The 20,705-nt window shown below is 66.1% G+C and overlaps 4 protein-coding genes across 9 annotated transcripts; 2 read left to right on the plus strand and 2 right to left on the minus strand.

Annotated features, from left to right (window-relative positions):
- The first annotated feature begins 3,222 nt into the window (after positions 1-3,222).
- Positions 3,223-8,682, plus strand: CARNS1 (carnosine synthase 1). The gene is made up of 8 exons (XM_040971060.1): positions 3,223-3,749; positions 4,273-4,362; positions 4,615-5,102; positions 5,226-5,400; positions 5,504-5,589; positions 5,792-6,023; positions 6,094-6,374; positions 6,910-8,682. The coding sequence occupies exons 1-8, from the start codon at positions 3,422-3,424 to the stop codon at positions 8,134-8,136; spliced, it is 2,907 nt and encodes a 968-aa protein (XP_040826994.1). The 5' UTR covers positions 3,223-3,421; the 3' UTR covers positions 8,137-8,682.
- A 743-nt stretch (positions 8,683-9,425) lies between these two features.
- On the plus strand, positions 9,426-13,981 carry RPS6KB2 (ribosomal protein S6 kinase B2). The gene is made up of 15 exons (XM_040970851.1): positions 9,426-9,605; positions 9,902-9,942; positions 10,030-10,150; positions 10,363-10,431; positions 10,550-10,697; positions 11,765-11,822; positions 11,910-12,010; positions 12,114-12,204; positions 12,290-12,380; positions 12,494-12,601; positions 12,848-12,910; positions 13,005-13,082; positions 13,179-13,286; positions 13,394-13,506; positions 13,626-13,981. Exons 1-15 carry the CDS (start codon positions 9,528-9,530, stop codon positions 13,807-13,809), a joined length of 1,452 nt encoding a protein of 483 aa, XP_040826785.1. The 5' UTR covers positions 9,426-9,527; the 3' UTR covers positions 13,810-13,981.
- Positions 13,982-14,034: 53 nt separating this feature from the next.
- On the minus strand, positions 14,035-15,743 carry LOC121150173 (protein tyrosine phosphatase receptor type C associated protein). The gene is made up of 2 exons (XM_040970852.1): positions 15,667-15,743; positions 14,035-14,839 (listed from the first exon to the last, which is right to left on the minus strand). The coding sequence occupies exons 1-2, from the start codon at positions 15,667-15,669 to the stop codon at positions 14,210-14,212; spliced, it is 633 nt and encodes a 210-aa protein (XP_040826786.1). The 5' UTR covers positions 15,670-15,743; the 3' UTR covers positions 14,035-14,209.
- A 560-nt stretch (positions 15,744-16,303) lies between these two features.
- On the minus strand, positions 16,304-20,431 carry CORO1B (coronin 1B). 6 transcript variants are annotated; one of them, XM_040970927.1, is made up of 11 exons: positions 20,341-20,431; positions 19,554-19,756; positions 19,149-19,271; positions 18,929-19,058; positions 18,660-18,841; positions 18,459-18,578; positions 18,051-18,155; positions 17,823-17,968; positions 17,552-17,609; positions 16,627-16,899; positions 16,304-16,542 (listed from the first exon to the last, which is right to left on the minus strand). In XM_040970927.1, exons 2-11 carry the CDS (start codon positions 19,752-19,754, stop codon positions 16,417-16,419), a joined length of 1,464 nt encoding a protein of 487 aa, XP_040826861.1. In that variant the 5' UTR covers positions 19,755-19,756; positions 20,341-20,431; the 3' UTR covers positions 16,304-16,416. The 6 variants fall into 6 exon arrangements, with proteins under 6 accessions (XP_040826861.1, XP_040826857.1, XP_040826858.1 ...); XM_040970923.1 differs by having other exon boundaries at positions 16,304-16,545; XM_040970924.1 differs by having other exon boundaries at positions 16,304-16,545; positions 19,554-19,798; positions 20,341-20,425.
- Positions 20,432-20,705: the final 274 nt, after the last annotated feature.

The raw sequence follows: 20,705 nt of genomic DNA on the forward strand, positions 1-20,705 counted from the left end.
TCTTTCCCTGCCCCCTTCCCCAGCCCCTCCTCTCCCTCTTCCCAGGCTGTTTCAGGAGAGCCTGTGTGGGGGCTCCCTGCCTTTGCACCCCGCACCCCTGGTTTTGGTCCCGTCTGCAAAAGGGAGCCCAGCAAGAACAAAAGCCCACTGTGCCCAGAACAAAGGAGAAAGGTCCCGCCGGCCCTCGGCCCCCTGAGCCCCTGTGTGCCCCCTCGGGGCAGCCACCATGGAAACCCCTTCCCACACTCACTAATTGCCCCCTGTGGGTGCCCGGGCCACAAGCCATTGTCACAACAGGGCTGGCTCCTATGCCCCTGCCGCTCCCGCCTCTGCGTCCTGCCTGCCAGCCACTGCCCAGCACATGGGAGCCCGGAGCTGGCATGCAGGAGGGCACCAGGACAGTGGACCCACATGATGGGGTGCTCCATTCACACATCCCAAGGGTGGTGGTGGAACGTTGGTATGGCCACTGTCAGAGCCCAGACTCGGAATGTTCTGGTGATGGAGCTGTGAGCAGTAAACATGCTGGCCCTAAACCTGCTCAGTGACCCCAACTCCGTGCCTGGCCAGGCATGGGATGGGGGGAGGGGGTTCAGGAGTAGTGGGAACTTGGCCAAAGAGTTGACCCCGGCCCAAGCTGGGGTGGCACCAGCAACTCCCCCGTTAGCCTCCATCAACCAAGAGGGTCCAAGTGGGTGGCCCACAAAGGGCAAAGAGAACTCTCCCTTGGAGTGGGATGGAGGTGTACATTTCCCCCTTGCACTGTCACCTACCCCAAAGTGTGCCCACCAAGAGCCAGCACAGGGGTGTAGCGTGCTAATCCTTGGCCTGCCATGCTGGCATCCCTACATGGGCACCAGTTCAAGTCCTGGCTGCCCCACTTCCGATCTAGCTCCCTACTTCTGACCTGGCAAAGCAGGGAAAGTTGGCTCAAGTCCTTGGAACCCTGCATCTAAGTGGGAGACCTGGAGAAGTTCCTGGCTCCTGGCTTTGAATTGGTTCAGTTCTGGCTGTCATGGCCATTTGGGAAGTGAATCAGTGGATGAAAGATGTCTCTGTCCTCTCTAACCCTGCCTTTCAAGGAAAAATAAAGTGACTCTTTAGGGGGAAAAAAAAAAAAGAGGGAGAGAGAAAGAGACCTATGCTAGCAATGAATGCCCAGCAGACAGTCCAGGGAGCTGAGGAACTCAGGAACTCATGAAGTAGGTGAGCCCACACACTCTGGGTGGTGTCCATGCTCGGCCACCCCCAGGCAGAGTCATGCAGCAGCTGAGGCCACTGTGCCGGAGGAGGTGGTCGTCCCGGGCACTGCACCCTATTTCAAGGAGTTGGGGCCAACAGCAGGGAGTCCAGGAGAGCTGGCTGTGGCGAGCGGGCCAGGTTGGGGGACCCTGGACCATTTTGAACTTGTGCCCTCTGACCAGTTGCTGCCACCTAACAGGGCTGCTAGCTGAGCCGGGCGTGAGGAAGGGCAAAGTAAGGCTGGGAGGTGTGGGAACTCCAAGACTTGGGGCACAGCCAGGAACGGTGTGCAGGTGTGGGCAGGGACCCACTTGTACACGCTGATGCACAGGGTACCCCCTCTCTCGGTGAAGAGCATGGGGATCCCCTCCTTGCTCCCAGGAACGCCGCACCCGCTCCTGGAGCAGTTGCACTCTGGTGCGGGTCAGCGGGGGAGTGATGAGGTGGGGCTGGGCATATAGAGGCACAGAGACCCTGACCCAGGCTGGCCTTTCGGGCGCTACAGGGCAAAGGGCTGCAGACGGGTCGACAGCTGCAGGGCCCCGCTCCAGGCCTGTGGTTACCCCACCCCCAGGGCGCCCGCAGTACCAGGCGCTCCGTGCCAGTTCCACTGCATCTCTCGAGTTCTCCGGGCGCGGCGCGGTGCAGGAGCCAGGCGGACAGCTCCTAGCTGTGGGTACCTGGCCCCTGGCAGGTCGGCGGCTCCGCAGCTTTCTGCCGTACCCGGGACTGTCCGTATCCCCAACTCCGGCGGGTCCGACCGTCCCATAAGTCGTGTCCCCAGGTCAGGGACAGTTTTGGGGGGAGGGACGGGGCGGGCCGCTAGCGACGGGTCCCTGGTGGTGGCTACGGGTCCGCCCCGCACCGCCCCAGGCCAGCACTGGGCATGCCCCGGGCGCTTCTATATAAAGCAGCGCCGCCGGGCGGGAGCCCCCACCGCAGCCACCGCGCTTCGACCGCTGCTCGTCCACCCGCGGAGCCCGGCAGAGCCGCTGCCCCCTCCAGGTACCCCGACTCCATTCACGCGGACCCGGGGCACCCTCCACTTACAGATGCTAATCTGGGATGTTCCTCTTCCTCGCGTCCCGGTGTAGCTGTGGCCAGCGGGGCGCGAGCCTGGGGTGTGTGTGCACAGGGCTGCAGCAGGTCCCCACGGGATCAGGTCCCCTGCGGCTGCAAACCCTTCTCCAGCTCCTGGGGTGCTGGTGGGGGGTGAGGAGCCTTGGCCTGATGCTAGCTGGAGGGGTACAGAGGTGGTGGCACTGAGAGGGAGGTGCTCTGGGTCTCCAAGTCTCTGGGGGCTTCCTAACTTTTCTCTCTTGGTCCTTGCCTCTGCCATCAGTCTTGCAGCCTCTCCATCTGCCTCATGGTGAGTCCCCTGTGGCCTCTGTCCCCCCAAAAGCCCAAGTTCTTGAATGTATGACTGGTGTGCCCCATGCCCCACCTCCACCTTTGTCAGGCACTTGTGTATGCCCCATCGGGGAAGGCTGCATTGCCAGTCCCTCGTCACTCACTCAGCCATTGCCCCTCTTTAGTCCCTGAACTCGGGGGCTCACAGTCTCCCGGCCCGACAGCAGTTCCCTCCGAGAGGGATCATGATGGGGATCGGAGTTTGCCCCTGCAGCTGGTTTCAAAGTCCTGAGGTGGTGTCACCCACAGGGCACAGGGGGACTTTGCAGGGTGCCCAAGATGGCCTAGGCTGTCCCCTGGAGGGCAGGCCTTGTCCAGGTCAGGAGCCAGCCAGCCACAGAGGGGGTGGGGGTGTTGGGTTTCATATGGAGAAAGCCAGCCACACCAACTTTCCCCTGCCCGCCCCCCATGCATGGTGGGTCTTCAGGGTGACGGTGAAACAGCCACCTCCACGGCAGGAGCGAGGAGGCCCAGGGAGGCAGAACCAGGCAGACAGCGATGGCTGGGGCTGCCTGCGGGTCCACCAGCAGTCACATGGGCGACGTCCCGATGAACAGAACAGCCAAAGAAAAAACACCGCCCTTGTGAACCCAGCCCGGCTAGACCTCGTGAGATGGGGAGCTGACTGTGGGAGGGCCAGGAGGACAGTGGCTGCGGTTGGACGACACACCCAACAGCTCACAAAGCCCTCTCTCCCACATGCCCTCACTCCCCTACTCCCCAGGATGCAAGGGGTGGGGTCTAGGGCTTAGGCCCCTTCTTTGACTTAATGCACCCCCTCCTCCACGATGCCCCAAGACCCACTGCTTCTGTTCCCCCTCAGCTCTCCCTGGATTCGCTGGGTCCCGAGTGGGACCGCCCACTGGGTTCCAAAGACTTGGAGGAAGACGAGGGTCCGTGGGGAGGGAGCTGCAGCCTGCCGCCCACCAGCTGCCTGGCAGGCTCCTGGCGACGGGACGTGGGCCTGGAGTGCAAGGGCTCGCCGGAGGGGGCTGAGGCCCGGGCCTGGACCGCCTACCACTACAGCCTCCTGCAGAGCTGTCTGCAGCAGGCCGGCTTGCCAGAGACCCAGGACCGCAGCCAGGTGCCGCGCACAGGTGCCCAAGGACTCCGCGGAGGGCAGGCAGGGGAGGTGGGCACCTTGCAGCCAGGTCAGCTGTGCGTCCCCACCTTGCCCAGGTGGTCCTCCTCCCACATGCTGGCTGGCTGGGAGGTGAAACCAGGTCAGCCCAGGGTACACTGGCAGGCAGCTTTCCAAAGATAACTAGCAGCAGAGAGGTCAGAGGACAGGGCTATATGCCCCTCCCGCCACCCAGTGCACACATACACCACCCAGCCCCAGGACCTGCAGGAGTGCAAGCTGTTAAGAAAATACCTCAGGGGCTGCCAGGGAGGCAGCTGAGCTTTGGGTCACAGGGTTGGCCTCCAGGGGTCAACTGCAGGAAACAGGGGGCCTACCCAGTGAGGCAAGGTGGGCAACATCTCCCTAGGTCATTCGGCTTCCCTTACGTCCCTTTATGTCTTGGGGCCCCATAGGACAAGGATGTCCGGGCAGGGAGGTGGGCAGGCAAATGCAAGAGGAACCCCCAGTGAACTGGGCCATATTTTTCTTTCCCCGAGGCTGCCCGGGGGCAGAAGTTACCCTGTGCGTCCTGGGATCCCCCAGCACCTTTCTCTCGGTGCTGCTAGAGGGCGGGATGCAGAGTCCCGGTAAGTGTGGCCCCGAATGCTCCCCACCCCCACCTCCTAGGAAAGGGCAGCCCCGCCCTGGCCCAGCCACGTCCCAAAATACCCACCAACCCTGGCAACTGCCGGCATTCCAGGGGACCAGCTGCCACCCTCCTCGGAGGGTAGGTTCCGGGAGCAGCTACCCCCACCCTACAGGGGCCCCCGGGGCTGGTGCCAGGGTTTGGGGCACGAAGTCCTCCTTGGCAAGTCACCCCCTCCTCCTTCCGCCCACAGGAAACATGCTCCTTTGCCTGTCCCCGGCTTGGCTGACGAAGGTGCCTGCCCCTGGGTCCCCGGGGGAGGCAGCCCTGCTGGTGTCCAAGGCCGTGAGCTTCCATCCGGGGGGTCTGACGTTTCTAGAGGACTTTGTCCCCCCTCGGCGGGCCACCTACTTCCTGGCGGGCCTGGGGCTGGGGCCAGGCCTGGGCCGGGAAGCAGCTGAGCTTGCCCGCAACCTGGCATGCCCCACAGGCGCTTCGGCGGAGCTGGCCCAACTGCTGGAGGACCGGCTGCTCATGAGGTGCCTGTTGGCCCAGCAGGGTGACGTGGCTGTGCCTGCCACCCTGGCTTTCACCTACAAGCCGCCAGCTCTGCTGAGGGGAGGGGATGCCAGTCCGGGCCTGAGGCTGGTGGAGCTGAGTGGCAAAGAGGGCCAGGGTGCCTTGGTGAATGAAGAAGTAGGGGCTTTTCTCCGTTCCGAGGCCCTGGGCGATACCCAGCAGGTAACAAGTTCGAGGAGCCCCTATGGTTGCCCTGCTGTGCCGCCGTCCCCGACCTTGGTTTACTCGGGCTGGTGTTGAGGAGTGCCCCCCCCCACACACACACCTGTCCTCTCCCTGCTGCAGGTGGCCGTGAGGCTCAGCGGCTGGCGCTGGGGCGGGCAGCAGGCCTCGTGTGTGCACCCGCGGGCAGAGCACGGCGCTGTGGTGGGCACGGTGCTGGGGCTGCTGGAGAAACTCGAGGAAGAGGAGAGCGTGCTGGTGGAGGCCATGTGCCCGCCCGCCCGGCTGCCCTGCCCAGGTGAGAGTCATCTGGGCGGTGGCCCCGGGAGTGGGCGCTGGGCGTGACCGCCCTGCTCTGGGCTGGGCTGCGCTTAGGTCTCCAGCCCCTGGTCTTCCCCCAGGCGGCCCCTTGCCGGGTCCCGCGATGACCCCGCGCATCTGCACCGTGGTGTGTCGGACCCAGGGGGACAGGCCCCTCCTGAGCAAAGTGAGTTTGGCCCGGGAGGGGTCCGGGGAGCGACCCTGCCTGTCACACCCCAGCCCCACCCTGCCCCCATTCGACGGGGGCGGGTGCCCTGGGTTGTCTCTGGGTGAAAGACACAAGTTTGCGTGTGGCTGTTGAATCCCGGGTCGGGGTGGTCCTGGGAGCGCCCCGCCCCGGCCAGCCCCTTGAGCAGCTCCCTGCCCAGGTGGTGTGCGGTGTGGGCCGCGGGGACAGGCCCCCGCGGCACCAGAGCTCCCTGCCCAGGAAGCTGGAGGTGGCCCTGGCCCAGTGCGGCCTGGGCGAGGCGGCGCAGGTGGAAGCCGTGCGGCAGCGCGTCAAGGCGGCGGCCGAGGCCGCCATGGCCGCCGTGCTGGCTCTGGAGGCCGGCCTGAGCGCCGAGCAGCGCGGCGGGCGCCGGGCCCGCACGGACGTCCTGGGTGAGTGCGCGGAGGGAGGGCGCGAGCGCTGCGGGCCGGCCGCCCCGCGCTGAGCCCCTGTCTGTGCCAGGCGTGGACTTCGCCCTGACGGTGGCCGGCGGCGCGTTGACCCCCGTGCTCCTGAAGCTGAACGGGGGCCGCTGTCTGGAGGCGTGCGGAGCGCTCGAGGGGCTGTGGGCAGCGCCGCGCCTGGGCCCGGCGGCGGAGGAGCCGGCGGCCGCGCCGCTCGTGGAGACCATGCTGCGCCGCTCGGCGCGCTGCCTCATGGAGGGCAAGCAGCTGCTGCTGGTGGGCGCGGGCGGCGTCAGCAAGAAGTTCGTGTGGGAGGCGGCGCGCGACTACGGGCTCAAGGTGGGCGGGCCCGAGCGCCGGGGCGGGGCCAGCAGTCCTGGGGGCGGAGCCTTGCCAGGCTCCTTCACCAGTCCTGGCGGGCTCTAGGGGCGGGGTTGGCGCTGGGGGCGGGGATAGCAGTCCTCGGGGTGGAGCCTGTGCGGGCGCCTCCATCAGTCCTGGCGGGCTCTAGGGGCGGAGCCATCGCCGGGGGCGGGGCCCGCAGTCCTGGGGGCGGAGCCTGTGCGGGATCTAGGGGCGGGGTTGTCGCTGGGGGTGGGGCCAGCAGCACTGGGGGCGGGATCTTGTGGGCGTGGTCAGCAGCCCCTGGGGCGGGGCCTGGCTTCCTCTGGCTTCTCACGCTCACACTTGAGCTTCCAGCTTAAGCACCACCGACTCCGCTAGGACTCCATCCTTCCCCTGCCAACTCCCCGCTTCCCAACTATTGCGTGCGCCATCAGCAGTTACTTGCTGGGCACCGGGGGGAGTCTCTCCCTGAGGCCCCGCCCTGTGCTTCCAGCTGACCCGGGCATGCTCCCCTCCTGTGATTCTGCAGCTGCACCTGGTGGAGTCGGACCCCAACCATTTTGCGTCCCAGCTGGTGCACACCTTCATCCACTTCGATGTGACCGAGCACCGCAGGGATGAGGAGAACGCCCGGCTGCTGGCTGAGCTGGTGCGGGCGCGTGGCCTGCAGCTGGACGGCTGCTTCTCCTACTGGGACGACTGCCTGGTGCTCACAGCCCTGCTCTGCCAGGAGCTGGGCCTGCCTGGCAGCCCCCCGGCCGCCATGCGCCTGGCCAAACAGAAGAGCCAGACCCAGCTGCACCTGCTGCGCTGCCGCGGCCCGCCCTGGCCTGCGCCCGCCCTCCACGCTGTGCCCTGTTGCCCGCTGGAGAGCGAGGCTGACGTGGAGAGAGCCGTCCACCAGGTGCCCCTGCCTGGCGTCATGAAGCTGGAGTTCGGGGCAGGCGCGGTGGGCGTGCGGCTGGTGGAGGATGCCCCCCAGTGCCACGAGCACTTTTCTCGCATCGCCCGCGACCTGCAGGGCGAGGCTGACCACCCAGGCATCGGGCTGGGCTGGGGCAACGCCATGTTGCTGATGGAGTTCGTCGAGGGCACGGAGCATGATGTGGACCTCGTGCTGTTCGGCGGTCGCCTTCTGGCCGCCTTCGTCTCCGACAACGGCCCCACCCGGCTGCCTGGCTTCACAGAGACAGCGGCCTGCATGCCCACGGGGCTGGCGCCAGAGCAGGAGGCCCAGCTGGTGCAGGCCGCTTTCCGTTGCTGCCTGGGCTGCGGGCTGCTGGATGGCGTCTTCAACGTGGAGCTGAAGCTGACCAGGGCTGGGCCTCGACTCATCGAGATCAACCCTCGCATGGGGGGCTTCTACCTGCGCGACTGGATCCTGGAGCTCTACGGGGTGGATCTGCTGCTGGCTGCTGCCATGGTGGCCTGCGGCCTGCGGCCGGCGCTGCCCACCCACCCCCGTGCCCGGGGCCACCTCGTGGGGGTCATGTGCCTGGTGTCCCAGCACCTGAAGACGCTGAGTTCCACGGCCAGCCGTGAGACCCTGCAGGCACTGCACGACCAGGGCCTGCTGCGCCTCAACCTGCTGGAGGAGGCCCTGGTGCCCGGTGAATACGAGGAGCCCTATTGCAGTGTGGCCTGTGCTGGGCCCAGCCCCGCCGAAGCCCGCCTCCGCCTACTGGGCCTCTGCCAGGGCCTGGGCATCCACAAGCCCAGTTACCCTGTGGACCACTTCCTGTCTCACTTCAAATAGCGCTGGGGCCAGGGGGCAGGGACCAAGTGCTGGGGGAGGGGCGCTAGGACTGCCGTCTCTGCGTCTCTCCCTCCGGCCCCACGCCTGCCCCTGCCCCCGCCCCAGGCCAGCCTGCTACTCTGACCTGGGCCCTGCAGCTGGAGGGCTAGCCAAAGCCAGAGGCCCCACCTGGCCCACAGCTGCCCCAGAATCCTAGTCTTGGAAATACCACAGCTATTTGCGCACATACTGCTACTGTCCCCTGCCCTAGGAGCCCACAGACCCACCCCCTGCCTCTCCTCCTCACCCCTCCAGGGCCATCTCTCCCTGCAACCTGCGGGAAGACAGAACCTGCCTGGGTTGTTGGCTTTGCACAAGTCCCAGGAGAATCTGCGGCTAAAAGTCCCTCTTTCATCCAAAGTCTAGGATGGTTCTAGAATACACTGGAGACTTCTGGTAGGGCCCTCCAAGGGCACCCGGCAGTGCGCATGTATGTCCCCTCATGTGGCCAGGTGGCCGCGGCTGCCCCCATCCTGATAGGGAATACACTGCCCTCAGATGACGCCATGGTGGACAGGGGTCATAGGTCACGATGCCAAGTCCAGGTTTAACTAGAGGAGGCCATGCTACCCTCCCCCCGCTTTGGGTTCAGAAATACTGCGGGACACAGGGATTGTGCGCAGTGTCCCAAGCCCCCCTCCCCCAATAAATGCTGACATAGTGAAGTCTCCAGAAGGTTCTGTCACCCGGACCACTCCCAGGCTCTGCTAAGGAGAAGGGGAACGACCCCACGGATCAGCCTGCCCTGCGCCTGCACCTGGGGACTGTGTCCAGCCGGATGGCCGCCTGCCCGCTTGGAGGCCCTGCAGTCTGTCCAAACCAGCTCATCCCCAGCTGCCCCTCAGCAACGGGGTGGGGTGGGGGCAGTTGCTGGCAGACTCACACCAAGGTCTGGCCCCAGTTCACCCCAGCACAGCTCCATCCAGCGACAGTGTCCTTCCAGTTTAAACTCACTGCCTGGCTTTGGGGTGAGCCAGAAACACCTGCAGGCAGGAGTCTGGCCTCAAAGCCCAGCCAGGGCCTATGGTGGGCCCAAGAGAGAGGCGCATCACCTGTGTCCATCTCTGCCCCATCAGGGCCAAAATGGGCACCTTTCAGGTCCCCCCTGTCCAGTGCCAACCCTGGGGCAGCAGCGGGTTCCACGGGCTTTAAAAAGAAGAGCGCCCGGGCACTCTGGGACTACAACTCCCGAGAGGCTTTGCGGCTTGCCCGACAGAGGGCAAAGCTTCTGAACGTCACTCGCGCGCGCCCGGCGGCGGTCGCGAAGTAAGAAAGTACAGAGCCGGCCCGGCAGCTGTCAGTCAAAGCACTGCAGGTACGCGGCCCGAGGGGCCCGCGGGGCCGGCGCGGCCATGGCGGCCGTTTTCGACCTGGACTTGGAGACGGAGGAAGGCAGCGAAGGCGAGGGCGAGCCAGACTTGAGTCCCGCGGTGAGTGCTGCTCCCGGGCGCGTCAGGATCCCGGAGCTGATGCCGACTCCCCAGCCGCCGCCGGAGCCCCGCGCGCGGTTCCCGATCCTTGTCAGCTCCCCGCGCCCATCAAGCTCACCCCATTCCTCCGCCTGCCCTGGGCATCGCGGTCTTCCGTCCCGGCCGGTTCCACCGCCAAAGGCCTCAGCCGGGAGCCCCTCTTGGGCCGAACAGACCCAGCTGGTGGGGCCAAGGGGGCGTGGGGGTGGGGAGGCACCTGAACCTCCTAGGGCTCTGACCGCCTCGGTTTCCCACAGGACGTGTGTCCCCTTGCCGAGTTGAAGGCTGCTGGCCTGGAGTGAGTGAGGGTCGTGCTGAGGCTGGGAGTGAGGATGGGGCGCCGTCAGGGAGGAGCTCCCCGACTGGTCAACTCTGGCGTTCCTAGGTCCGTGGGACACTACGAGGAGGTGGAGCTGAGCGAGAGGAGCGTCAACCCGGGCCCCGAGCGCATTGGGCCGCACTGCTTTGAGCTGCTCCGAGTGCTGGGCAAGGGGGGCTATGGCAAGGTAGTGGCCCTCCCCTAGGGTGGGAGTGGGGGACACGGAGGCAGCAACCCTCAAAACAGATGAGATTTGTCGGCCGGGGCCCCTGGGATAGGCTTTGGAGCTGGGAGATAGGAAAGGAGGGCCCTGGTCTTGCCCTGAATCAAACAGCCGCCCCTCCCTGGGGCGGGCCGGGCCTCAGGAGGGAGGTTGAGCCTGTCGTCCCTGCCCTACAGGTGTTCCAGGTGCGAAAGGTGCAAGGCAGCAACTCCGGTAAAATATACGCCATGAAGGTGTTGAGGAAGGTGAGGCGCGGGCTGGGCCGGCTGGGGTTGCACTCCGAGTGGCCGCCCTGCCCTGGCCGGGAGCTATGGAGCCCTAACCGTAACTGCTTCCTCCCACCACCCCCACGTGAATCTCCAGGCCAAAATTGTGCGCAACGCCAAGGACACGGCCCACACGCGTGCCGAGAGGAACATTCTGGAATCAGTGAAGCACCCCTTCATCGTGGAACTGGCCTACGCCTTCCAGACGGGGGGCAAACTCTATCTTATTCTTGAGTGCCTCAGTGGTATGGGTGTGGGGGTGCTGGGCAGGAATGGGGCCGGGGCACCAGCACAGGGAGCCCAGACCCACCCCACCGCTCCATCCCCCTGCCGCTCCATTCACTCAGCAGCCGTCTGTCCAGTACCTACATGTCGCTCCCCTGTCGGGGTGGCTGGCCGTGGGGTCGGGGCGGGGCCTGTGTGGGAGCCCACATGCACTCACCCACCCACCCACCACTCCATCCCCCTGCCCCTCCATTCACTCAGCAGCCGTCTGTCCAGTACCTACATGTCCCTCCCCTGTGTCGGGGTGGCTGGCTGTGGGGTGGGGGTGGGGCCCGTGTGGGGTCCCCCCAGGGTGGCTTAGTCGGTTTCTCTGCTCCTTCTTTCCCATGCTGTCCTGGTCCCCGGAGGACCCACATCCAGCGGCTGTGTCTGTCCTCTGGCGGGGGGTGGTGGCACAGCTGTCTCCCCACCGGGCTCCAGGCCTCTGGCTCACCTTTCTGGCATCTCTCCAGTGGCCGCTGGGTCATCTTTCTAGAAGGCATCTGTGCCCAGCTTTGCGCTCAGAGCCACCGGTTTCCTGGCCCACTGGGCTTCGTCTGGGCCGCTTCTCCCACCGGCACCTCGTCCTCTGTACCCACGGGGCCCTGCCAGCGCCGTGCTCTGCCTCCTCGCCTGTACCCACTGGGCCCTGCCAGCAACCCGCTCTGCCTCCTCCCTGCTGGGCCCTGCCAGGCCCTGCTCTGCCTCCTTCTCCATGCCCCCCATCTCTGTTGCTGCTGGGTAGCACTTACCATGTCTCCCCGCCTCCTCCTCTGTGAATCTCCAGGGGGTGGGGGTCAGCCCTCACAGCGTGTCTCCCTGAGGGCAGTGGCTGGTCTGCCGCCCTGCCCTGCGTCCGCTGGCTGTGCCCTGCACAGGCATCAGCAGATGTTTGCCAAATAGAATCCTCACGGCAGCTCTGAGGCAGGTGGTGTGGGAATGAGCAGCCCTACGTCCCCCATTCCCTGAACCCCGAGAGGAAACAGAAATGCAGAGAGCCGAGGGGCCGGGTCTGGGCGCCAGGGCCGCTGACCGGCTTGTGTCACAGGTGGCGAGCTCTTCATGCAGCTGGAGCGAGAGGGTATCTTCCTGGAAGACACGGCCTGGTGGGTGTTACCCTTGTCCTCCCTGGCATCCTCCCGGCCCCATGGGGGCAGTCCCGGCTGTGGCGTCACCCTGTCCTATCTCCGCAGCTTCTACTTGGCTGAGATCACGCTGGCCCTGGGCCACCTGCATGCCCAGGGCATCATCTACCGGGACCTGAAACCAGAGAACATTATGCTCAGCAGCCAGGGTGCGCAGGCGCCATGGCGTGGACGGGGTGGGCTTGAGGGGAGGATGGTGCCGAGGCCAGCCCTGAAGCCACCCCGTCCCCGCTCCCGCATGGTTCCCCCCAGGCCACATCAAGCTCACAGACTTTGGTCTCTGCAAGGAGTCCATCCATGAGGATGCTGTGACGCACACCTTCTGCGGCACCATTGAGTACATGTGAGTGGCCCCTGAGGGCGCAGGTCAGCCAGGGAGGGCCGTGTCGGGACTGACCGTGCGCCCTGCCCCGCCTCCCACCTCCCAGGGCCCCCGAGATCCTGGTGCGCAGCGGCCACAACCGGGCGGTGGACTGGTGGAGTCTGGGGGCGCTGATGTATGACATGCTCACTGGATCGGCAAGTCCCGCCTCCCGGGGAGGAGGGGGCAGTGTGGGGGAGAGGGACCCCACGGGGCAGGCCAGGGCTTGGGGGCGGCCCACCAGGCTTCTCTCACCCTCTTCCTCCTCCAGCCGCCCTTCACCGCAGAGAACCGCAAGAAGACCATGGATAAGATCATCCGGGGGAAGCTGGGGCTGCCCCCCTACCTCACCCCCGACGCCCGGGACCTTGTCAAGAAGGTAGGGGCTGGAGGGGCGCTTTGGGGTTCAGGGCCCTGAGCTCTGACACCCTGGACACGCCCCATGCCGCAGTCCCAGAGTGCAGCAGCTCCCCAGAGCTGGGGCAGGGGCGAGGGAGGGCGGAGCATGTGTTTCCCCGGGCAGTGGCAGCCTCTTCCAAGGGCTTCCTGCAGGGGGCGCCCTCGGCCCCATCAGCACGTGGAGGTCACACTCGCCCCAGCCCTCACCTCCACCCTGGTCCCACAGTTTCTGAAGCGGAATCCCAGCCAACGGCTTGGGGGTGGCCCCGGAGACGCTGCTGATGTGCAGGTGGGTCTGGGACCCCCCCAGAGGGCTGGGAGCCCCGGGGGCAGCTGTGGAAGATGGCTGTGGGCATGTCTGGGGTGCTCTGTTCCCCACACAGAGGCACCCCTTCTTCCGGCACATCAACTGGGACGACCTCCTGGCCTGCCGCGTGGACCCCCCTTTCAGGCCTTGTCTGGTGAGCTGAGGCCCCCCCAGGGCCCAGCAGTGGGGGAGGTGGGAGACCCCATCTCGGGTGGTGCCACCTGACCCTGTTGCACCTGGGTGCCCGCAGCAGTCTGAGGAAGATGTAAGTCACTTTGACACCCGTTTCACGCGCCAGACGCCAGTGGACAGCCCAGATGACACGGCCCTCAGCGAGAGCGCCAACCAGGCCTTCCTGGTAAGGCCTGGAGGCTTGGGGGCCCCAGGGCAGGCTGGCAGGCGAGCTGGTGGTGGAGGTGGATGGGCAGTGATGGACACTGAGCCAGCTGTCCCTGCTGTCCCCAGGGCTTCACCTACGTGGCACCTTCTGTCCTGGACAGCATCAAGGAAGGCTTCTCCTTCCAGCCCAAGCTGCGTTCACCCCGGCGCCTACACAGCAGTCCACGAACCCCCGTCAGGTAACCCAGAGGAGCGCCCCCTCTCCCTGCACGATGGGAGGGTGTGGACCCCACAACTGTGCCCCCCTTGGTTGAGGGGCGTGCTAAGGATACTGACTCTGCCCTGGTTTCCCCCACAGTCCTCTCAAGTTCTCCCCCTTTGAGGGCTTTCGGCCCAGCCCTGGCCCCCCAGAACCCGCGGAGCCGCCTCTGCCCCCGCTCCTGCCGCCACCTCCACCCTCCTCCAGCACTGCCCCCCTCCCCATCCGCCCCCCCTCAGGGACCAAGAAGTCTAAGAGGGGCCGGGGAAGGCCTGGGCGCTAGGAGGGGAGGAGGCAGGCTGTCGAGGCCCTTCCAGATCCTGGGCCAGCTTCCAGGATGTCACTATTGGGGGTGAGTGTGGCTGTCCCCCGGACTCAAATCATGAGCACAAAGTGCCTGCGGGCCGTGACTGGGCTCTGGGCCTGTGCCCTGAATTAAAGCACTTCATCATGTCCTCCGCTGGCTCTTCTGCTGGATCTGGGGCCGGGGGTGGGACCACAGCACTGTGAGGATGTGTTGGCATTTATTTCCAGTGCAGGGGATACCCGGAGCTTTGGAAAGTGGGGGTGGTGACGGTCGCAGGGGCTCCACAGTGGGGGCGTGGGTGATAACCAGTCCAGGACAGGCGGTGTCCAGCTTGGAAAGCAGAGACCCAGTGAGGGGGGCTATGATGGGTGGGACACTACAGCGCAGTCACGTGCAGGCCTTGGCCCCCCACCGCCCCGGTGCTGTCATCCCAGGCTGCACTGCCCGAGAAGGCGTGCAGGTCACTCAGCAGGGCCTCGGCACTGCCCCCTGCGCCCGCCGGCCCCTGGGAGCCGAGGACCAGGCTGCCTTCAGTGTCGCTGTCCTGGGCTTCCTCGGCCTGCTCTGGGGCCTGCTCAGGGCAGGGCCCTGCTCCTGGCTGCTGCCCGCCCTCCCAGGGGCCGGCACTGTCTGGGCCACCGTCAATGGCATCTTCAGCATCTTCAGGATCAGCGTCTTGTTCATCCTCCTCTGGTCGCTGTTCAGGGTCGGCGTCTTGCGAGCCTGGCTCGGCCCAAGCCTGCAGCCAGCGGCCTGGGGGGCTGGCCCAGAGCAGGCGGCGGGTGCGGCCCCAGAGCGCAGCGCCCAGGCGGGCTGGGTGGTAATAGCCCCCTGAGTCACGGCTGAGGCGGCGCCAGGCCAGGGCCAGGCTGGTGGCCAGCAGCAACAGCAGCAGCAGCAGCAGGACCACGGTGATGGAGCTGGAACCCATGCTGTCCTCCTTCCCACTGCCCATGGCTCCCGGCAGCAACAACAGCGACCCGAGCCCCAGGGCGCAGGGCAGAGCCTGCAGGAGACAGGCAGGTGGAGGACTTGCCAGCCAGACACCCTGACTTGTCCCCTCTCCAGGGGGCTCTCGACAGCCTCCGTGCAAGATGAGGACGGCCAAGCAGGGGCCATGGGGTCCTGGCCCTCCGACTGATCCCTTCTGAGGGCAGGCAGCCTGTCGGCATGGCTGCTCCCTCCGGCGGGAATCCCAGATGCTGCTAGGAACTGTACGGCAGTCCAGGCTCAGCCCTAACACCCAACACTAGACTAATTTTGCCACCAGGAGAAGGCTGTGGGGAGGCAGGGATGAGGGGTGCCTAGCAAGTGCCCTGAGCCACCAGGCGAGAGGAGGAGCCAGACAGAGCAGGGTCCTTGCAGGAGGGTCCCTAGGTCCCCCTTCCTCCCAGCCCCGGGGCTGCCCCAGTTGTAAGTTTTCCGTCCCACTCTCCGGTCTCTGGCGGGCTTCAGGCGCACAGGCAGCGCTGTCAGAGGAAGCCTGCGGTCGGGCAGGTGGGGAGGGGGAGGGGAACTGGGGGTGCAGGCCTCCACCCCAGCTGTGGGGCTGCCGACAGAAGCTGTGCCCAGGGCAGCCCCCGGGGCGGGGGGAGGAATAGCAGAGGGGTCCCCTCTGAGGGTCCCAAGGGGGCCCGGCCTGGAGCTTGGGCTGCTGGAAAGGAGGCTGGCTCAGTGGCCGGCACCTCCCTGCCTGCCCCCGCCAGCCCTGCCCTCATGCAGGGTCTCTGGTCTCTCCAGGTTTATTAGGGAGAGGGATGGTTCAGAGCCCAGAAAATGCCATCCCCGACTTCCTAGGGCCCCCACCCCAGTACCCCGGCTTCTGAGGCTCACCATCGGTGTGCTGGCTGCTGCGCAGGGCGCCCACCTCCAGCTCGGGCCGTGTCAAGCGAGAAGTGAGCTTAGCTGCAGTGGGGCACTTCCGCTTCCTGCCACAGACCCCTCCCTCTGCTCCCTGGCCCCAGAGCCCTGCCTGGGGCCCTTGGTCTCTCAGGACCACCCTACCCCCAGCACACACACATCCTCTGGGGATGGAGCTGGGCTGGGGACTTGTAGCCCGGAGTTCAGCAAAGGATGCAGCGCTGCAGGCCCCTGCCTTGGTTTCCCCGTCTGGCAGGATTCAGCGGAGGGCGACCCGGGCTGCTCGCTGCTCAGGACCTTGCCCGCCTGCAATGCTGTGGCCTCCCTTGTCTGCCCCCAGCTCTCTCGACTTCCTCTCCCAGCCCCACACTCAGACACAGCTTCTAGAAAGAAAAGTTTTATTTGGAATGAAAATAGAGAGGCCAGCCAGCTCCCACCCCACCCCCACCCCCTGAGGGAGGGCGCTCAGGGCTGGGTGGGCAGGGGAAGGGGATCCTTGGGGTGCAGTGAACTGGCTCCTTGGTCACAAAACCCTCTGGCCCTGCCCAGGCCCCTGGCAGGGGTGGGTAAGGGGGTGGGTGGGTACAGAGCAGTCCCTGCCCTGCTCCAGGCACCCCCTCCACGCCCCGCGTGGCCAGCAGCCTGGTGTGACCTGCCAGCAGAAGCTGAGTGACGGGTGAGGGGGCTGCGGCAGCGTGGGGCAGTAGGCGTGGGCCACGCTCACTAGGCCTCCCCGTTCTCCATGCGGCCCAGCTGCTCCTCCAGGCGGCTGATGCGCTCACCCTGCTCCCGCACCAGCGCCCGAAGAGCCCGCAGCTCCTGCATCACCTCCTCCAGCTTCCCAGCCTCCTGCTGGGACACGGCGACAGGTAAGAAGGGCCATCGGGGAGAGGCCTGGGGTCCAGCAAGGTTCGCGAGTGGGCAGGAACTTACCCCGGCTCCCGTGAGCATGCTGCTGGGCGTGGCCTCGGCCGCGGGGGCAGGGGCGGCCGCGGAGGCGCCCGGGCGGCCGGTGCTGGTGGGCCGGCTGTCCGACAGCACGTTGCGCCGGCTGACCTTCAGGTCCCGCTGTTTGCTGGGCACGTAGGCTTCCCGTAGAGAGATGAGGACAGGACCAGCGTCCCGCCCGCTCACCCACTCCTCGGCCTCCAGGGCTGCCTCGGGCCCAGCTGTGTCTGGGTAGAGATCGTCCTGGAAGAGGTCCGACTGCACAGATTGGAGGTCAAGATGAGCTTGCGAGAGTGCGAGGAGGGCCCCTCCTGGCCTCCAGGTGTGGGGTCTGCCAGCACCTCCCCTAGCAGCCCCCAGCCCATGCCTGCCCTTTCTCTCGCCCCCTTTCTGGACCCCACGGCCAGCATCTTCTGAAGCTGGCCCAGCCACACTGTGTGAGCCCCTGGCACCACCTTCCCTGCCTGTGTCCAGGAGCCACGTGTATGAGCTCCAGGGGCAGCCCCTACCAACCAGGCTCCCGGCTCTACTCTGAGAAGTGCCTGGCATGCTGACCAGAGTGCTGGGCCAGCGCTGGCTGGAGAATAATAGAAATGTGTCCAGGCCACACGTGGCCTGGTCCCCTCCAGATGAGACTTCCCTGGCTGTCTCTCCACTTCCCACTGCCACGCCCTCCCCATTGGGCTTGCACCACCATCCCAGCTGTGCTGTGGGTCCCACCTCCTATGGGAAACCCTCCAGAGTGGGCTGGTCTCTCCCTCTCAGGCTTGCCCAGAGCACAGCTGCCCCCGCCCAGCAGGGCACCACACTTGGCTGTGTCTGGGGACACGCTGGCCTGTGTCCAGCCCATTGGCCACACCCCACTCTGGATCTTGTGCCAGCAGTGGACGGCAACACGAGGCGTCCTCACCTTTCTTGGCACGGTCATGACAATGGGCTCACACTTGCGCTCATGGAGTTTGTAGAACCTGGGGTGGGACAGGGTAGAGCCACAGCTTGAACTCCGGTTGGGCTCTCAGCACACCCCCCCTCCCGGCCAATCCTTGACTTGGATCCTTTTCCAGGCTGCCCTGCTGCAGCAGCCCACTCCCCGACCATCCTGAGCCACCTTCTGCCATCTGACTTCTCCCCTCGCATGCCCTCGCCCACACACTGTCCCAAGGTGGGTGGGGCTCCCTTACCGGGCAATCTCGCACTTGCTGACCTCCAGGCCCCTCTTGGGCATGCTGCCCATGCCTCTCTGGGGTTCCTTGCTGGTGAAGGTGTTCAGGAAGTGGATGTAGGGGGGCTCATCCGTGATCTCAAAGTACCGGATGCTGGAGTCGCCCTGTTGGTAGGCGGGGCAGGGCCATCAGCACCAGCCATCCCCTACCCCTCCGCCCTCCACCTCACCCTTCCGGCCAGCCCACCTTGCCGCACACGTAGACCACACCAGTGTCGGGGTCATAGAAAGGCAGCAGGGCCCCGTTGCTTGAGTCCAGCTCCTGCAGGGCCATAGGCTCCTCAAGGTTGCCCTAGTGCCAGGCAGAGGAGAGGGGACAGATCAGGCCACATGTGCCAAGGCCTCCTGCTTCTGGCCAGCTACCACGGGGCACACTTCTCACCAGCCCAGCTGCTCACTGGACCTGCCTGTGCCCCCTGCCTTGTGGGACAGCCCAGCGCCACAGACTAGGTAAGGCCCGGTCACAGAGGGAGCGGAGAGGAGGCTACCGCAGCGTGCAGGGGAGGGCCAGTGGGCCGCCAAGGACAGCATCTGAGAACCCGGGAGCCACCGGCCACTCCTGCTCCTGCCCCCGGCCCCCACTCCGGCCACTCACCGGGTCCCAGAGCGCCAGCTGCCGCTCACTCATGCGGCTGAAGCCCGTGGTAAACACCTTGCCATCAGCCAGGAAGATGGCCCGCATGGGCCGCGCGCCCTCATGGGCCTTCTCCCGCTCCTGCGGGCAACAGAGCGGTCAGTGCGTGGCCACCTGTGCCCTCTCGGTGGGGTGGAGGGACCGAGCGGGAGGGACACATACTGCCACGAGGGTGCCGCGGCGAGGGTCGATGATGCGCACACTCTTGTCTTTGCAGGCAGAGCAGAAGAGGCTGCCGTCGCGGTTCCAGCTGACGTTGTAGATGAGGTCGGGGTGCAGGCTGTCCAGGCGGTACAGCTCCTCGGCTGTGCCCACGTTCCAGATGAGCACCACGTTGTCACAGCCTGTGGGGGGGGGGGCTAGCTGCTCAGGCCCCTTGGCTCCTGGACGGGGGAGGGGGTGGGGCGGGGTGGGTGGTGGGCAGCACAGACCTGCGCTGAGTAGCACGTTCCGGGCAGTAGGGTGCCAGGTGACGATGCCCACTCGCTTGGTGTGACCCTCAAGCACCACCACGGGCTCGGTGAGCGGGGAGACCAGCCCGTTCTCGGGGATCTGCCACACCTACAATGTGGGGTGGGGGGCAACATGCTGAGGCCTGGAGCTGGCCCCTGCTGCCACCCACCCCCGACCACCGCCTTGCCCGTGCCTCACCATGACCGTGCAGTCCTCGGAGCCGCTGGCAATGACCTCATCATTGTGGGGACACCAGTCAATGTCCAGGACGGGTCCCGTGTGCCCACACACTGTCGGGTAGGCCTTGTCGATGCGGCCTGTCTGCAGGTGGGAGGGGTGGGCAGGGGGCACTCAGGTCCACGGCAGGCCAGGGGCCACCCTTTGTCCTGGGATTGGCACCTGTGGGACCCACCCACTCTTTGGCTCTGACTCTAGGGGCAATAAAACAATTTTCCACCTGTGCTGACACCTCGGGGCAGTAAAGCTGGCTTCAGACACCTGTCCTGTAGGCAGGAGGCAGGTAGAAGGGCTGGGCAAGCAGGTGTGGCCCAGGAGCCCTGGCCTTCCTTTCCCGACCTCCTCCCTCACGCCCAAGGGGCCCACCTTGTGTAGGGGGAGCACCAGGAAGGCACCCCCGCCGCTGGCCTCTACAATCACTGCCAGGAACTTGGGGTTGACAGCGCAGAAAGTGCTGTCCCAGGTGACGCGGGACACTCGGATGTCCTCGTAGCACTGGTCATTCTTGACCGGCTGCCCGAACACGTGCCGGAATTTGCTCTGCCGGACCACCTTGCGGAATGACATGTCTGCAGGCCAGAGACTAGGGGTCAGCCACGGAACCCGCTGGGCTAGGAGAGGAAATGGGAGACTAGACACTGGACATTCTAACCCGCCAGGTACACAGCGGGGGGTCACAGGGGCACCCCCATCACCCTCCCCCCCAGCCCCGTGCACTTCCCCCAGGCCCCTGCCCAGCTCTGGGCAGGTGGGCGTGTGTGCGTTGGGGAGAGGGACTAGTGGGAAGTGCCCTGGCTGGAGAAAGCTTAGCAAGCTCTTTGCTGGATCACTGGGGGATGGGGGCCAGCCACTCAAAGGAAAGAAAAGGCAGAGCAGGTCACCCGCGCGGTTCCGGCTGCGCCCCAGTTCTGAGTGGCCGGCACTGTGCAGCCTCCAGCGCGGCCCAGGGGCGCTTGGCCGCTCAGCAGGACAGGGTGGGGGCCAGGAGGACGCCGCTGCGTCCCAGGAGAACCGCGGCCCAACTTCCAGGGACCCCGGGCCGGGAGGGGACGAGGCTAGGGCCAGGGAAGGCGGGGGTCCGCAGGAGGGGCGCAGCGAGGGGAGGGCTCCCGAAGGCCTCCCGGCGCCCCCAGCTCCCTCCCTGCGCGCTCACCGCTCACCGGGGGCGCCGGGGGCTGCGGCACCGGCCTGGGGCGGCTCCGATCCCGGCCTCCTCGGGGAAGCAGGAAGCGGGAATCAGGAAGTGACAGAGGAGCCGGGGCGGGGGCGGGGCGGGGGCCGCGGTCACGCGCGAAGGGGCGGAGCGGGGCGGGGCCCGGGGAGCCGGCACCCCCGGGACGCCCACTGCAACGCCCTCACTCTGGCTCCAGAATGTGACAGGGGCTTCAAAAGGGGCGCGGGAAGCGGCTGGGAAAATCAGACTGTTGCGGGTGCTCAAAGGCCGTTTCAAAGTCATGCATAGCTTTTCACGATCTGATCTACTTCTGCGGCGCAATCCTTGGTGTGTCTCTGGCTGGC

The sequence above is a fragment of the Ochotona curzoniae genome, unplaced genomic scaffold (genome assembly GCF_017591425.1).
Source record: "Ochotona curzoniae isolate NIBS_2020 unplaced genomic scaffold, NIBS_Ocur_1.0 scaffold_4937, whole genome shotgun sequence".
NCBI lineage: Eukaryota > Metazoa > Chordata > Mammalia > Lagomorpha > Ochotonidae > Ochotona > Ochotona curzoniae.

What these genes read in the sequence shown, in the direction of transcription:
- CARNS1 (XM_040971060.1), top strand. Translation starts at nt 3,422, where the DNA reads ATGCACCCCCTCCTCCACGATGCCCCAAGACCCACTGCTTCTGTTCCC. An exon ending in CGCCCGGCTGCCCTGCCCAG is followed by an intron (nt 5,401 to 5,503) that starts GTGAGAGTCATC and finishes GTCTTCCCCCAG; the next exon opens with GCGGCCCCTTGCCGGGTCCC. An exon ending in CGCGCGACTACGGGCTCAAG is followed by an intron (nt 6,375 to 6,909) that starts GTGGGCGGGCCC and finishes GTGATTCTGCAG; the next exon opens with CTGCACCTGGTGGAGTCGGA.
- RPS6KB2 (XM_040970851.1), top strand. Translation starts at nt 9,528, where the DNA reads ATGGCGGCCGTTTTCGACCTGGACTTGGAGACGGAGGAAGGCAGCGAA. An exon ending in CCATGAAGGTGTTGAGGAAG is followed by an intron (nt 10,432 to 10,549) that starts GTGAGGCGCGGG and finishes GTGAATCTCCAG; the next exon opens with GCCAAAATTGTGCGCAACGC. An exon ending in CATTATGCTCAGCAGCCAGG is followed by an intron (nt 12,011 to 12,113) that starts GTGCGCAGGCGC and finishes GGTTCCCCCCAG; the next exon opens with GCCACATCAAGCTCACAGAC.
- CORO1B (XM_040970923.1), bottom strand. Translation starts at nt 19,754, where the DNA reads ATGTCATTCCGCAAGGTGGTCCGGCAGAGCAAATTCCGGCACGTGTTC. An exon ending in CCGAGGACTGCACGGTCATG is followed by an intron (nt 19,059 to 19,148) that starts GTGAGGCACGGG and finishes CCCACATTGTAG; the next exon opens with GTGTGGCAGATCCCCGAGAA. An exon ending in GCATGCTCACGGGAGCCGGG is followed by an intron (nt 16,546 to 16,626) that starts GTAAGTTCCTGC and finishes GCCGTGTCCCAG; the next exon opens with CAGGAGGCTGGGAAGCTGGA.